At 43.1% G+C, this 14,562-nt stretch overlaps 1 protein-coding gene across 3 annotated transcripts in view; it reads right to left on the bottom strand.

The window, feature by feature from the left end:
- The window catches only part of SFMBT2 (Scm like with four mbt domains 2), an 819,725-nt gene that overhangs the window by 19,758 nt on the left and 785,405 nt on the right, over positions 1–14,562 (bottom strand). For all 3 annotated transcript variants that reach the window (XM_085653540.1, XM_085653542.1, XM_085653541.1), the window contains one exon: positions 2,182–2,430. In XM_085653540.1, coding sequence (XP_085509666.1) covers positions 2,182–2,430 — 249 coding nt within the window. The remainder of the gene's footprint in view (positions 1–2,181; positions 2,431–14,562) is intronic.

Below are 14,562 nucleotides of genomic sequence, written 5' to 3'. Positions count from 1 at the left end.
TAGTGCAAAAAAAACAGATCTGAAAGCAAGCAGTAGTGATTTGAATGCAAGCATTCAGAAATCAACTCGAAATTACATTACATACATGCACTATTCGGGTAAATCTTTTAATGCAAGATGCATTTCACATAATTATGCGTAATTATGTTGTAATTTCATATATTTGCGCAACAGCAAATTACGCAAGTTTCACCCCTCCTCCCCACACACACTAATGTCTTGCATATTCACAGTGCTTACTGTCACAGGATGGGACCTCATAGCACTCCAAATACACATCAGTTTTTGCACAAGCGCCAACCTGTTTTCAAGTCGGTGATTCTCCTGTTACACACAGAAATCTGAAGCCTGTAGTGATCACATGAACCAATAGAGCTCCTACCAAAAAAGTGCATATCCACAGTTTGTTTAACGTGCATTCATTTTCTATTTAAGGTGTGTGAATTACATTTTATATTGAGTGACATGTAGGTGAAGGACCAGCAAAATAGTTGCAGAATATTGTGTTCTTTTTAGCTACCTGTGTGACCCCCCTCCCACACTTACCGATCCTGCCTCATTGTACTTATGAACCCAGTGCCCACACCTTTTCATATACTTCCATAGTCTTAGCCTACGACCATGGCCACCTTGCTGATAGTGAAACTAATTTACAATTCAAAAATGTAAACATTATTTTTGTGTTGCTAACTGTGGGTCTTAAAATAATGTGTACAACATAAATGTGCACAAGTTTATCTCTCTGTAAAACCGAAAAATATTGTGAATTTTCATCTGCTGGTCTTGCTCATCACTGTATCTTTTTTTTAGACAATTTGCTGTAACCTTTCAAGGCTACAGCATGTTAGCAGAAGTGAATATTTCGATTTCCTATTATGTGAAGTTTCTTTCACTATGACGCATGCAGGAAGAATGGTGTGACAATGTGAAATAAATGAATTCATGCAATGTTAATTTACCTTGGCCGAAAGATATATAATTATGAATGATTGCACAATAGTTAATAATGTGTTTTGGATTTTAATGATATATATGTCCGGGTGGAAATCAATAGACTTGTTTCATTTTTTTGTAAGATCTTCTTTAATAAATCTGTTGCTGACTATATGTTAGGAATTTAAAATTGTCACAGTTTGTTTTGTATAACGTGTAGCGCCTGAAACAGTATACATAGACTCCGGTGGAGTTCATTTTGTATCTGGGCTTTCACTCTGCTCTGATCTCTGTTGATCTGTGCTGCTTTTTTCATTAGGAGCTATTTTTGCTAGAGCACTTACATTTAGTGAATATTTTGCATACTTACTATAGTATTGCTTTGGAGCTCTACTGACTGCAGGCTCACTAACTTACTTGGCACGGTTGCACTGTTGGCTTTTTTTAACTTTATGTCAAACTTGTTGGACAAGTGCACTATTTACGAGTTCTCTCTCTCACACGGTTATTTTTTTCTTGAGCAGAGCATCTGTTACTTATTTTAAATGACCTAGTTATTGGATTTAGTCATTTTAATCTGGATCGTGCATTGTTTCTTTAAACAATTTATGTACCTAGAGCATACAGTTGATTTTCTGCATTGTACTATTTTTTTGGCTACATTAATAAATCTAATGAAAAAACAGACCAAGTGAGAGCCTTTCGGTAAATCATTTTTGGCACACTTTTAAATCCACTTTGCCTGCCATTGATCTTGTGGAACACGTCCCGTGATAAGGAGAACACAAGTAGCCTTACAACATTGTTTTCTTTGCTTTGCAGATTTTTAACTCTTCTTTTAGAGGAATTTCAGCTTGTTGTACGAGCAGGATAGCCCTACTCATACAACAAGCTGAAATTACTAGAGCATCAAAACCCAGAATCTCTAAACAGTGTTGCTTAACCAGCAGAATTTACAAAAAAATGGAACTCGAGCAGCTTTCTCTGCTACAAGTCTCAGTATGCCAAGGGTCCTAGAGAATGGTCTGTGGGCCATAAGGAAATGTCTGACGTTCCACTAACAGGCCATGGGCCCTACATGGAGTACCACTGCTTTAAGACATGAATCATCAAACATCAAAGGCAGAAAGGAAATTATCTCAAAACTAAGGGATGGGTTTAAATAAATAATTCACATTCATAAGGATTTTCATGAATTTTCTCGATAACCAGCGGTTGGGTTTAAACTAAATTCCATCTTGTACTCACACTCTTGTTGGAATTCTGCTTTTCTCTCTCAATATGGGAGAAAGCTCGTGTTCTCCGCTCTCTCGTATCCTTCTTTGCAGCTGTGTGTCGAAGAGACTCTTTACTGCTCTGTACGGGGACCGTTCCTCTTGGCCTCATAGGAGGTATATCTGCGGAGGATGTGTCAGTCTGGTCTTCACGCAGCTCAGAGCTAGTTTCTTCACTCCCAGACTCTTCTTCCATCCCTTCAAGGTCCTCGCCATCACTCTCCTTTGTTTTTGTTTTTTTAAAGAATGGAAGAAAAATGTGTGTTGGTTAATTTACAAACAACAGCTTTTGTTAGAAAATATCTTGCCTTCTATCGTAAAGATTATTAACAATCGACTTATATCATTAGTAAAAATCCACATACCTACTCAGAAAACAACCCTTCACTGAGAACCTCTTATGACAATATGGATGGCATTACTATGGCATGTCAATAGGGTTCACACTTCACTGCAATTTCTGTCTCTTCTATCTTTCAAATTGCATTGGTCATTATTTGTATCATGTCATATCATTGTGAAACATTAGGTGTGCATATATGTGTCTGAGCTAGTATGCATTCCTAATGAGCAAGTTACTTACCTTCGGTAACTCCTCATCTTGTAGAGACTCCATCTAGCTGCAGATTCCTTGCCTTAGAATATTCCCCAGTTGTCAGACTGTATCTGGAAAATGTTGATGAGCAGTACCTCTGTGTGCTGGTAGGTGGTGGTGTCGTTCGGCTCTGCAAGGCGTCATTGGTGTCCTCCGCACAGGAAATGTATATATTTTGACACCACCTCAGCGTTTTCAAGTCAGTTTCTTTTTGTGACTTTCCACACCGGAAGTGTGGAGCCACGAGGAACTATGAAACTGATGTGCTAAGCTAGGATCCTTAAAAGAGTTAACCCTTTACACTATAATTGGACCATGTTGGAGAGATTGCACTGATGCTGTGCCCACTGGATCTTCAGATCCCACTGCAGAGCTGCATATGCCAATGGGCATGTGTCACAAGTAGGATGCAGGAGGCCATGAGTCCCAACAGCCTTTGAATCAGTCTCCCCAACATCCAGGCTAGAGACTGAAACATTAGTATCATAGCTTGTATATCCCAGACTCACCACTTGGAAGGACAGGCCCCAAACTGCACTGTTTTCAGAACAGCTCAGATGAAGGGGAGCATCTGAGGAGGAGGGTGTGACTTTGGCATGTTGATGGTGTACTCCAGTGAGTGCAGGAGGTCCAACGTAGTTTGGGGGTGGGAGACGACTGCCCATGGGGGAAACATCCTTTCCCCTGCAGTCAGAACAATGACCTGCCTTTACCACACAGCCACTACCCTGACTGCAACGTTACGATGCATTTCTTTAACCTGCAAGTTGTTAAAAGAAATTGCTTTGGGGGGCACGTTGTTAGACTGGTGGTGGATTTTAAGTCCAACGCCTTCCCTACTGTTGCGTAGACTGGAGTTGGAATAATAATTTCTACTATTTTAAAGTCCAGCGACCCCCTAAGGGAAGTTGTTGTAACAACTTGTGTTGTAAAGTAACATGCGGTAACGTCGCATGTAAAGGCATGCAGGGTAAATGCATGTGGGATTCCGTCATACAACCCTGCTTTGAGCGAGCTGAGCTTGCCTTCAACAGCTAATCGTTGAGATTAGGAAAGACTGGCACCCTTGTTCTCTGGTTGTGCTGCAACCACTGCCATCACTTGGTGAAGACCTGAGGGGAGCTGGTAAGGCCAAATGGGACACCGGAAAACTGAACGTGCGCTTGGCCCACTGTGAATCACAGGTAGGGTCTGTGGGCATGCAGGATGGGGATGTGAAAATATACGTCTGGCAAGTTCAACAGTACCATCCGGTCTCCTGGGTCCAGGGAAGACTGAACATGAGTGAGCATAAGCGTTGTGCAATTTTCCTCTTTGAGGAAGAGATGAAAAGGCACAGATCTAGTATAGGACAGAGTCCTCTGTCCTTCATTGGTACCAGAAAGTAGCAGGAATAGCAACCACAACCTAATTCTGATGTCAGCACCCTCTCGCTATGGGGCCTTTGGCCAAGAAAGCCAACACTTCCTGACAGAGTAAGGAGAGATGGTTCCCCGTCAGCCTGTTAGAAGGGATGTTCATAAATGGGAGGGTATCCCTTTTGGACAATCTGCAAAACCCAATAGTCAGATGATATTGACCTCCAGTGGTGCATATGATGGTAGATCCTGCCCCTCACTGGATGCCTATGATGGTTGGAGGTCAAACTAAAGGGGTTTGGAGGAAGAGGGGGGACTGGCCCAACCTCTGGCTACCCTGTCCCACATGGTCTATGGGGAGCATGTCCTCTGCCACAAAAAGGTTGTAAAACCTGCTCGCTGGGGTGGCTGGGAGGGTAGAGACATGGTTAAAAACCCCTTCCATGGCCATGAAAGGGGAGGAAGACGGACTGGGGTTGGCAAAGGGCCATAGAAAGGCCCAAAGACCTGGCTGTAGCCTTGCTTTCCTTAAAGCGATCCCGAGCCCACCTTCCTGCCAAACAAATGGGAGCCATCAAATGGCATGTTCATGAGGGAGGCCTGGACATCACCTGAAAAGCCAGTGATTCACAACCAGGCGTGGCGAGTAAGGGCCACCAATAATTAAATCTCTTTTCCCAGCGGGTCTGTTGTATCAGACCACATCGTATGGTGAACTTGACTACCTATCTCCCGTCAGTCATTGCTTGAGAGAGTATGGATTTGGGCTCCTCCGAGACTCAAGTCCCAGATCATATGGGAGTATCGGCCTAAGAGGAACATGGTATTCACCAACCTGGTAGAAGAGAACATCTTCTTCCTGAAGGTATCCAGCCTCTTGGGTTCCTATTGTAGGGAACGTGCCAGAGTTGATTTTGAAGGTGAAAGCCTGGAGCTCTCCAGGGTGGGGTGCTGGTGAGTAAACTGCGGTACCCCCGGTGGGTCAGTGGTGGTAGATGATTGCCCTGTGGGAAAGAGCCCCTGTGCAGGGTTTGAACCAGACCCCAAGCAGGACGTCGGTGAGGGCATCAGTGTAAGGGAGAAGTGGTTTGGATGTGGTGACTCATAGTTGAAGAACCTCAATCTAGAAATTTGTTTTGACTGCCAATAGGGGCAATTGAAGGTCCAGGACCTCAGCTGCCTTCCTCACCACAAAAGTGAACGAGGTACTTTGCCCCATAGCCACGGTAGAAGGAGAGACCAGGCCAGTGTCTAATGAGGTGACCAGTCTACTGGCATTTGCCATATCCTCATACCTGATGTCCTCATGGTCTTCTAAGGGTTGGTAACCATAAGGGTCCTCCAGTTCAGACACAGCTATATGCAAATCAGTCTTGACCCTGTGCCTCATGGGAACAGTCCAGCCCAAACTGCCAAGCCATGTCTTCCCTGGACCGGAAACAAACATCCTGGGATCGGTTCTGGGCTAACATCCCTCATTAGCCAGGTTAGCTGAATCCAGTGGCAAAGTGAGCAAGGGACCCACGTCTGGGAATACCCTGCCAACTTAGGGCAAACAAAGCAAACACAAGGAGATGATGGACGGAGCGCTGAAACTTTTCAGAGACTCACCCCCACCAGTCCCAGGATGCTTGTTTCCGGTCCAGGCAAGACATGGCTTGGCAGTTCGGGCTGGACTGTTCCCATGAGGCAGAGGGTCAAGACTGATTTGTATATAGCTGTGTCTGAACTGGGATGGTGAAGTGAGTTAAAGAACGATGATGGATTAAACCCAGATCTGTGACTGGGGGTGAGTGTCTGAAAAGTTTCAGCGCTTGGTCCATCATTTCCTTTTGCTTGCTTTGTTCGCCCTAAGTTGGCAGGGTATGCCCAGAGGTGGGTCTCTTGCTCACTTTGTCAGTGGATTCAAGCTAGCCTGTCTGATGAGGGCTGTTAGACCAAAACAGGTCCCAGGATGCTTGTTTCTGGTCCAGGGAAGACAAGGCTTGGCAGTTCAGGCTAACATGTTCCCATGAGGCACAGGGACAAGACTGATTTGCATATAGCTGGGTCTGAACTGGGGTGGCAAAGTGAGCTAAAGAATGGTGATGGATTCAACCCAGATCTGTGACTGGGGGTGAGTGTCTCAAAAGTTTCAGCGCTCCGTCCATCATCTCCTTGTGTTTAATTGAATTAGTAGCCTGGACACCTGTAAGATCAGTTGTCCCACCAGCGTTCTTCAGTTCGTGACTGGAGCGCTAGGATTGGTGGATTCTAGTACTGTCTGCTACCAAAAGCCCTTTAGCTTCACAGCTCCTGGCAAAACTTACAGATTTCTTTGCATCCGCTCTTACATAACCAATCTAATTACATAGGAAGTGCTTTTGGTTTAGCACAAACCTAACCAGAAGGCAGCTGAGCACTGCACATTGTCAAAGCGTAAGATATAGTCTCAATGAGGGAGGGCTAGTATACATGAACTCTTCCTTCATCAGAGGTAGAATTCTTTAAAGGGGTGTGTCTTCAGCTCTTTCCTAAATTGTAGCAGTGTTGGGGTGGTCCTGTTGAATACAGCAGAGATTCCCTCCAGGTATTGGGAGAATAATGGAAGTTATGCTTTTTATATTTTTTTGTACTGTTTCATCTCCAGTCTGATAATGTCCTGGTTGCAGCTGTAACAAGGGACACCAAAAGTTAGGAGCGTGTAAACTAGATAGGGAGTCATGTTGGTTGTGATGGGTTGGCAGATAATGCAATAAATTTGAAGAAAGCATGGACTGATAAGAAATCTGTAGTAATTCACTCTGAGGCGGTCAGGTTGAAGAGTGAATTTTTTGAAGGAGAGACTACGCAGCTGAAGGTCATCACCTGCCAAGTAAAGCCAAACAGCAACCTGTAACAGTTCCAGAGTTCCACATTTGAACAGTAACATTCTCAGCATGCACCAGACACTGTGACATCACGGCATCAGCAGAGCAGCATCATAGAATACAACATACCTCCCTTTCTCCTACAGAACAAAGAGAATTAATAAACAAAAAAAACGAAAGTAAGTTTTGCAAAATGCACAAGAACACAGAGCATAAGGTGCAAATATCATTCATGAAACCTTCTAGGAGTAACGATGACTCGGGAACTCCTCCTACGTTCAAGAGGAACCGGGGGAACAATGTCTTCTTGGCCACTCAACGGGGGACTTGCTCTTGTTGTGACCACTTTAGACAGGTTCCACCAATGACCTCCTTCCACTTGAACAGCATTGTTACCAATCTTGATAACTTTGATAGGTTCACCATATTTACACTTCCCTTTCTTAGTATGCACAGGAATCTTAATTCGAACAAAGTAACCAACACCAAGAGAAACAACCTTGGCACCTTTTTCTGGTTTTTGTTTACATAGTACTGATTCAGAATTAACCTTGACAATTTCCATCAGGGAGTCTACATTGGACTCAGATTTTAACCATCTGCTCATCCATCCGGGCCTGAAGCATGCAGCGGCCTTCTTTCCCCTCAAAAGCTCAAATGGGGAAACTTTAGTGGATGAGTGAGGGATGGTCCTATAAAACCAAAGCATGCTCTCTAATGGCTTCACAACATCATGGTGACCGCCCACGGCCCACTTAACACACTCACTTACCACAAGGTTAATTCTTTCTACAAGACCGTTGGTCTGTGGGTGATAGAGGGAACGCTCTAAATGTTTCACACCACTTGAGATTAAGAAAAACTCAAATTCTTCACTCAGAAATTGAGTCCCATTATCCGAAACAAAAACCTGGGGAAACCCTCCCCTCAGGAAAACCTCCTTCAAAAACTTGGTGACACTGGTAGAACTAGCTTCCTTGACCAACTTAATAGCAGGCCACTTTGATGCATAGTCCATCAATACTAAAATGTACCTTCTCCCCAAAGGTAATACCTCATATGGTCCCATGATGTCAACCCCTACTTTTACCCAGGGATCAGAAGGACACTTGATGGGCGAAAGGGGAGGAGTGGCAACCTTAAGGTGTTCTCAGCTGAGCAACATACAGGACAATTTTCCACTAGGACACCAATATCAGCATCCATACCTGGACACCAGAAATCCTGACAAACATGCCGTTTGGTGAGCGTGGCACCTAAATGTCCCTCATGAGCTTTCTTGATAATGACGGGTCTAACAGAGTGGGGAGGGATAAGTTTGTCACACCTCATGAGAACACCATCTTCTAATGAGATTTCAGATTCAACTTTCCAATAGGGTTGTAAGAGGGTAGACAACACCTTTTCCCTAGGCCACCCTTCTCTAACACACTTGTTGGAGAAGATTATCCTCTAATGAGGAAGCTCTCCAATCCTCTTCAGACCCAACAGCATGATCAGAAATATCCATGGCAGCCACAAAACAATCTTCCTCACCCAAATCTTGCAAACTAGTACCTTCACAACCATTACTGCTCTGAGGGAGGCGGGAAAGAAAATCTGCCCCACCATTTTTCCCACCAGGAATATGTGAAACATCAAATTGGTATTGAAGAAGCTTGCTAACCATTCTAGTTATCCTGGGTGTACAACACTTGCTAGGACCGGAACCCAGTATGGAAACCAGAGGTTTGTGGTCTGTGACAAGTTTGAAATGTCTTCCCCACACATATGGGCGATATTTTTCAATGGCCCACAAACAAGCAAGAAATTCCTTCTCAATGAAGGAACATTGGCTCTCAGCACTCCTCAGCACCCTAGATGCAAGAGCAACAGTGTTTTCCTTGTCCCCACAACTTTGTGTGAGAATAGCGCCTAATCCAACCTGACTGGCATCCACAGCTATACAACAGGGCAAGTCAGAGTCAAATGGTGTGAGAGCATCACTGTTCTTTAGAGATGACTTAACTACATTGAACGCACAATCACATTCTTCATACCAATTAAACTTGGCTACCATTTAAGCATGTTGCTAAAGGGCTGAACAATGGAAGCGTAAGTAGGAATAAATATTTGAATAAACCTAGCAGAGATTTGACACCAGTCTTGTCCTTGGGTACAGAAGCGTTAGATATACCATCAATAAGTCCCTGCCTAGGCTCAATACCTTTGTGTGATAGCAATGATCAAGGTATTCAATCTCTTTGCAGTGGAATTTGCATTTCTTGGTCTTGAGAACAACACCATTCTTTTTGAAAATGTTGAGAATCTTTCTGAGGATGTTGTCGTGTGAGTCATTGTCTTTGGCAAAGATCAGCACTTAGTCTTGAAAGACAAGCACCCCTTCAACCTCGCTCAACAGGTTCTGCATAACCCTCTGGAACACCGACGCAGCGGAAGCAAGCCCAAAAGGCATCCTCCAATATCGAAATGTTCCAAGAGGGTACACAAAGGCAGTGAGAGAATGGGAGTCGGGTGCAATTCGATCTGGTGCAATGCGCAAGCCAGGTCTAGCTTGGAGAACACCTGGGCACCCTTAACACTGGTGAATAGTTCAGTGATTCTAGGCAAAGGGTGAGAGTACACAAAGATCTCTTTGTTGAGAGACCTGAGGTAGATACGCACATGCAACTGCCCATCACACTTGTGGGCCACAACCGGGGGTGACAACCATAGTGATGATTTCATTGGTTTGATGATGCCCTTATCACACAAACCCTTGAGTTCTTTATCAAGGTCATCTCTAATGATAAATGGGACACCTCTGGGTTTGAGCTTGACTGGGGTCGCACCGTTACTTACAATAATTTTGTGTTTGAACCCTGATATTTTTCCAAGCGTATCACAAACAACAGAAGGAAACTCGATTTTCCATTTAGTACCCTCATCTTCACAGGTAACAAGCATAACCTGCTCCTTGGTGCCTGGCTTGAGTATCATAACGAACAAGCCTTGGTGGAACCACCCAAGAATGTTAAGCCTCTTGACGGCAACGTAAATTTTCCCTCTGATCCTTTTACCTTTGTATATCAGGACATCTTCAATGAAACCCAAAAGTTCAATTTTACGTCCCTCATAGGAGACAGGGGAACGATAGGAGGTAATAATTCCCTGTTACCCCATGTTTCGGTGAACAACTTTTGAGTTATCATAGTAATCCTGGCGCCAGAGTCCACTAACAGAGTTTCTTATCTCCAACCAGTATTTCAACAATGAGGCCAACACATTGAGAAGGATTACCAGTTAGGGGTTCACCCATAACATTGCTCGAGGAAATATCATCTAGAACAACAGAAATGATTTCCAGCTCTGAGTCATCATCTGATTCTACAATACAAGCTACACTTTTCTTCTGGAACTTCTTCTCGAGGCAGACTGTAGCATACTGACCCATCTTTTTACAAAACTTGCACATAACATTGGTAGAGGGACATTTTTTACCCTTGGAGTGAGGAGGGCTACCACATCGGAGACAAATGTTGTTGGGAATGGTGACATCAGATTTAAATCAGGTGGTGTTGTTGGCACTGTTCTTAACAGATCCATGTTTTATTTTGTTAGATACTCCAACATTATTTACATTTTCGATGGATTTTTCATCAAGCTCCTTAAGAGAAACTTGCAAAATTTCGATGCTTTTTTGCAACCTTAATTGTCTCATTGATGGACAGGTTCCCCATGGCAAGCCGTTTCTGCCTAATATGCTTATCCCTGCTCTGACAGACAAACTGGTCTCTGATGAGTTGTTCAGTAAAGTTTTCAAAAATACATACTGAATCCAATCTCCTAAAACAGAAACGTAAGCATCAACGTCTTCACCATCGGTTTGCTTCCTCTTAAAAAATGTATGCCTCAGAACCATTAAACTGGGTTGTCTGTCGAAGCGTATCTTGAGTTTGTGTACAGCTGCTTGAAATTCATCCAAGTCTTCATTGTCATCGGAAGCCAACTCTGGTAAGTGCTTAAAAATTGACCTGCCCTCAAAGCCTAAAGAATGGAGTAGTAGGCACTTTTTCCTCTCAGCACAAAACCTTAAAGCTCCGATGGCACCTAAGTAGGTTTCGAATGCATCGAACCAGACATCCCATTTAACAGGTGGTTCTCCTGGGGTACCTAGGAAAGATGGAGGGGGAGAAATGGATTGCATGGTACACATGATAGATAAAAAAAATATATATATCAAAATTCAATGTAATAGTATTGCAGTGAGGTACAAGTAATGTAACCACAATGTCAAATTGAAAGAACAGTATGTGAATCACTAGGATCCAAGTAGAAAAGTTAGTGCACAACAAAGCAATGAAGGAACAGTGCGCGAATCACTGGAATACGCGTAGAAGAAACAGTGCAGAACAGAGTAAGTAGAAAGTGTGCGAATCACTGTGATGAGCACATGGGTCAACTTATGTGCAAAATGTTTGAAACTCTGACTAAAGTGTATGAATCACTGAAATCCACAACAGGCAGTAAGAGGCAGAAAAAGTAGAAAGTGGCAATGGTGTGCGAATCACCAAAGTTCGCAATGCTCATGAACAAATTGAGATTGAATGCGGCCAGAATATTGAAGAAGACGCTGTATAGGAAAGGATCCGTGGAGTAAACACAGCGTTGCTGTACAAACAGGGTCAAGCAGGAGGCACGCTAAACAATGGGCATGGTTGTCATGGCAGCGCACTAGCAGGGCTGTTAGAAGTGACATGGGGAAAGCACTAAACAATGCAGATGATCCCCATGGTAATGCACTGTTAATATTGAAGGACATGATGTGGGAGCATGCACAAACGCGAGAGTTCTTCAGCGTGAGCGTGCATGCCCGAATGCACATGTACAAGCACGTGTGAGTCCTTTCACAGGGCAGGCATGCGGAAACAGCCGTAGGTAGCCGGGGCAGAAATAAAAGATAAAAAATTGACCCACCAGCAAGTCGACAACAGAGGGACAAGAAATGGTACTCTCCAACTCGACAGCATCCAATCCTGGACTGCCCCAACAACAGGAATGAGAGGCAGTGAAACAGGAAGGAGACTGCTAGAAAGAGGATGAAGAGGCTCTGTCGGCAGACAAGGATCAGCAGGTACAGTTGATGAAAGTCCATAATTAGTATCTTTAGGCAAGCACAGAGGCTAGGTGAATGGGAAGAGCTATAGGTCCACACGGGGTCAGAGCGATAACGACTGCTCTTTGAAAAGAACATCCAGACGAGTAGAGAAGACGCAGGCAGGTGATGAGACATCCAGCAGTTGAGAAGTGGCACACCAGTTGAGACCAAGTTGAGGAAGGCCAGGGAAATTGAAAGCAGACTTGAAAGTGAAAGACTCAGCCGGCGGTTTCCGCTGTGTAGTCAAATCGTGCTCAGAAATCTGTAGTAATTCACTCTGAGGCGGTCTGGTTGAGGAGTAAATTTATTGAAGGAGAGACTGCACAACTGAAGGTCATCACCTGCCAAGTAAAGCAAGCAGCAGCCAGTAACAGTTACAGAGTTACACCTTTGAACAGTAACATTCTCAGCATACACCCGTCACTGGGACATCACGGCATCAGCAGAGCAGCATCATAGAATACTGTGCTGTGGAGTTGCATGGGGGGGGGTCAAGTGATCATGTTATTTAGACCTACATGAGGCATGCTATGGTGCGCTGTGCCATGTAGGCCATGCAGGTCATGCTATCTGGGTGCCTCTCGTGTCTTTCTATCTCCGTTTTCAAACATACAGGTGCCCAAAATTGTCTGAAACAGCACCTGTGCCACTACAGTAAATCTCTACACTTCCTTTCCATGCTCAACAATACATGCAGTACTCAATAGCTAAAGATCAGGAACAATGGGGTTCATCTGGGAAATCTGGGACAGAGGAAGCAGATGTTGAAATACATACTAGATGTCCGCACAGATTATGCTCTATTTTCAAATGACTGTGATACCGAATGTTTGAGAGAAAAACCGCACGAAACCACCCACAAACAAATGTGATACTAAACAGTGGGTTTATGATGATTTGAAATGGAGCATACACCTTATTTGTAATTAGGCTGTTACTGCTGCTTTAAGGCAAAGCAAATTCGAAGGATACTTTAGATTATTTACAATTAACCTACCCAGGAAAGAAGAGGAAAACGAGCACCAAGAGCTGCAAGAACACTAGAGAAGAACAATAAAGCATATGCAAGCAAGCTCTAAGGTAACAGCTTCAAATATGAAATAAGCGAGCCCAAAACACCAGGAATTACTGTTAACACATCTTAATTTAAATAGGCTTGCAGATTAATTATTAAAAAATGTTGTTGCATTTATATTCAAATGGATTTACAATAATGTTGATGAACACCTCCAGTTACCATGCTTCTCAGTGATATGTCCTCGTGTTTACATAGAACAACACGATTTAAAAAACCGACCAATAAATCACACCAAAGCAGAATGCAATGAGGTTATGAAGCATAACGCCCAAGCTTTATCAGCTCATACATGCCATAAATCACTCAAATGACACTGAACAATGCACAGGGACAGGTTTTTCGATATGCTCATTATCCATTGATCAGAGAATGCGACCAGTCAGTGCCACAGGCTGGAGCCCCAGCCTTAATCCAAGTTCTGTCCCAAAATACACAATTCGGGCCACTACTCAACCAAAAGCCTACCTCAGGAAAACAAATGGGGACTAGGGATTTCAGAGCCATTGTCGTCTGCATGTAGCTGGAAAAGAACTGTCAAGTATTAGGAGAGGTATCATCTTCTAGCCAATATGGCGTATTCACATTTAGGCACTTTTAATATATATATTCCTCTGGGAATCAACAGAAAAGAGGGGTCTCTAAATCTTCTGAACTTGAGCTATGTGTGATGTACGTAATTCTTAAATTGCTATTCCTATCTAGACTGTCTTTAGGATTGATGTTTGTTTTGAATTATTATTGTTATAATTAAGGACTGAGAATAGAATAATCGTTTTTATTTAAAAATGCTTATATATGTTTTTTTAACTGTTGGAATTCTTTATTTCATCCTGTTTATATTATTATTGTTAGTGATATTGCATAACTTCTCTGTTATGGTCAACTTGTTTGTACCGAATGAAGAATTTTGAATCTGAATCTGAACTGGCAAGAACTTTACAATGAGCATTGCTCTTGGACCATGACAATTTAAGAATGTATACCACCTGCATCCAACATGAGAACAATCCCTATGAAAAAACATAAATGCAGGTCTGGACATCTCTCTTCAGTTTGATTAGCATTTTTGCAGCATGACTTATCATAAGGGCCCCATAACTGGTAGCGAAAATTAACAAATTACCATGATCATAGTTTCAATGCCATCCTATGATAAATGTGATATATATCAAGGTTATGCAGGGTACCAGTTCTGATGCCAACCTTTTAATTTCTTCGAAAGATGCTCAAAACGTGATCAAATTTGACACAAGGATTATTTCTTTAATAAAAAATAGCTTCAGGCTGCATAATATATATGCCACTTTCTTCTGCCATTTTCTATTTTTTCAATCTTTG

This window comes from Triturus cristatus, chromosome 4_1, assembly GCF_964204655.1.
Source record: "Triturus cristatus chromosome 4_1, aTriCri1.1, whole genome shotgun sequence".
NCBI lineage: Eukaryota > Metazoa > Chordata > Amphibia > Caudata > Salamandridae > Triturus > Triturus cristatus.
Note: the sequence above shows the minus strand (reverse complement) of the source record. Positions and strands in the feature narration are given on the sequence as shown.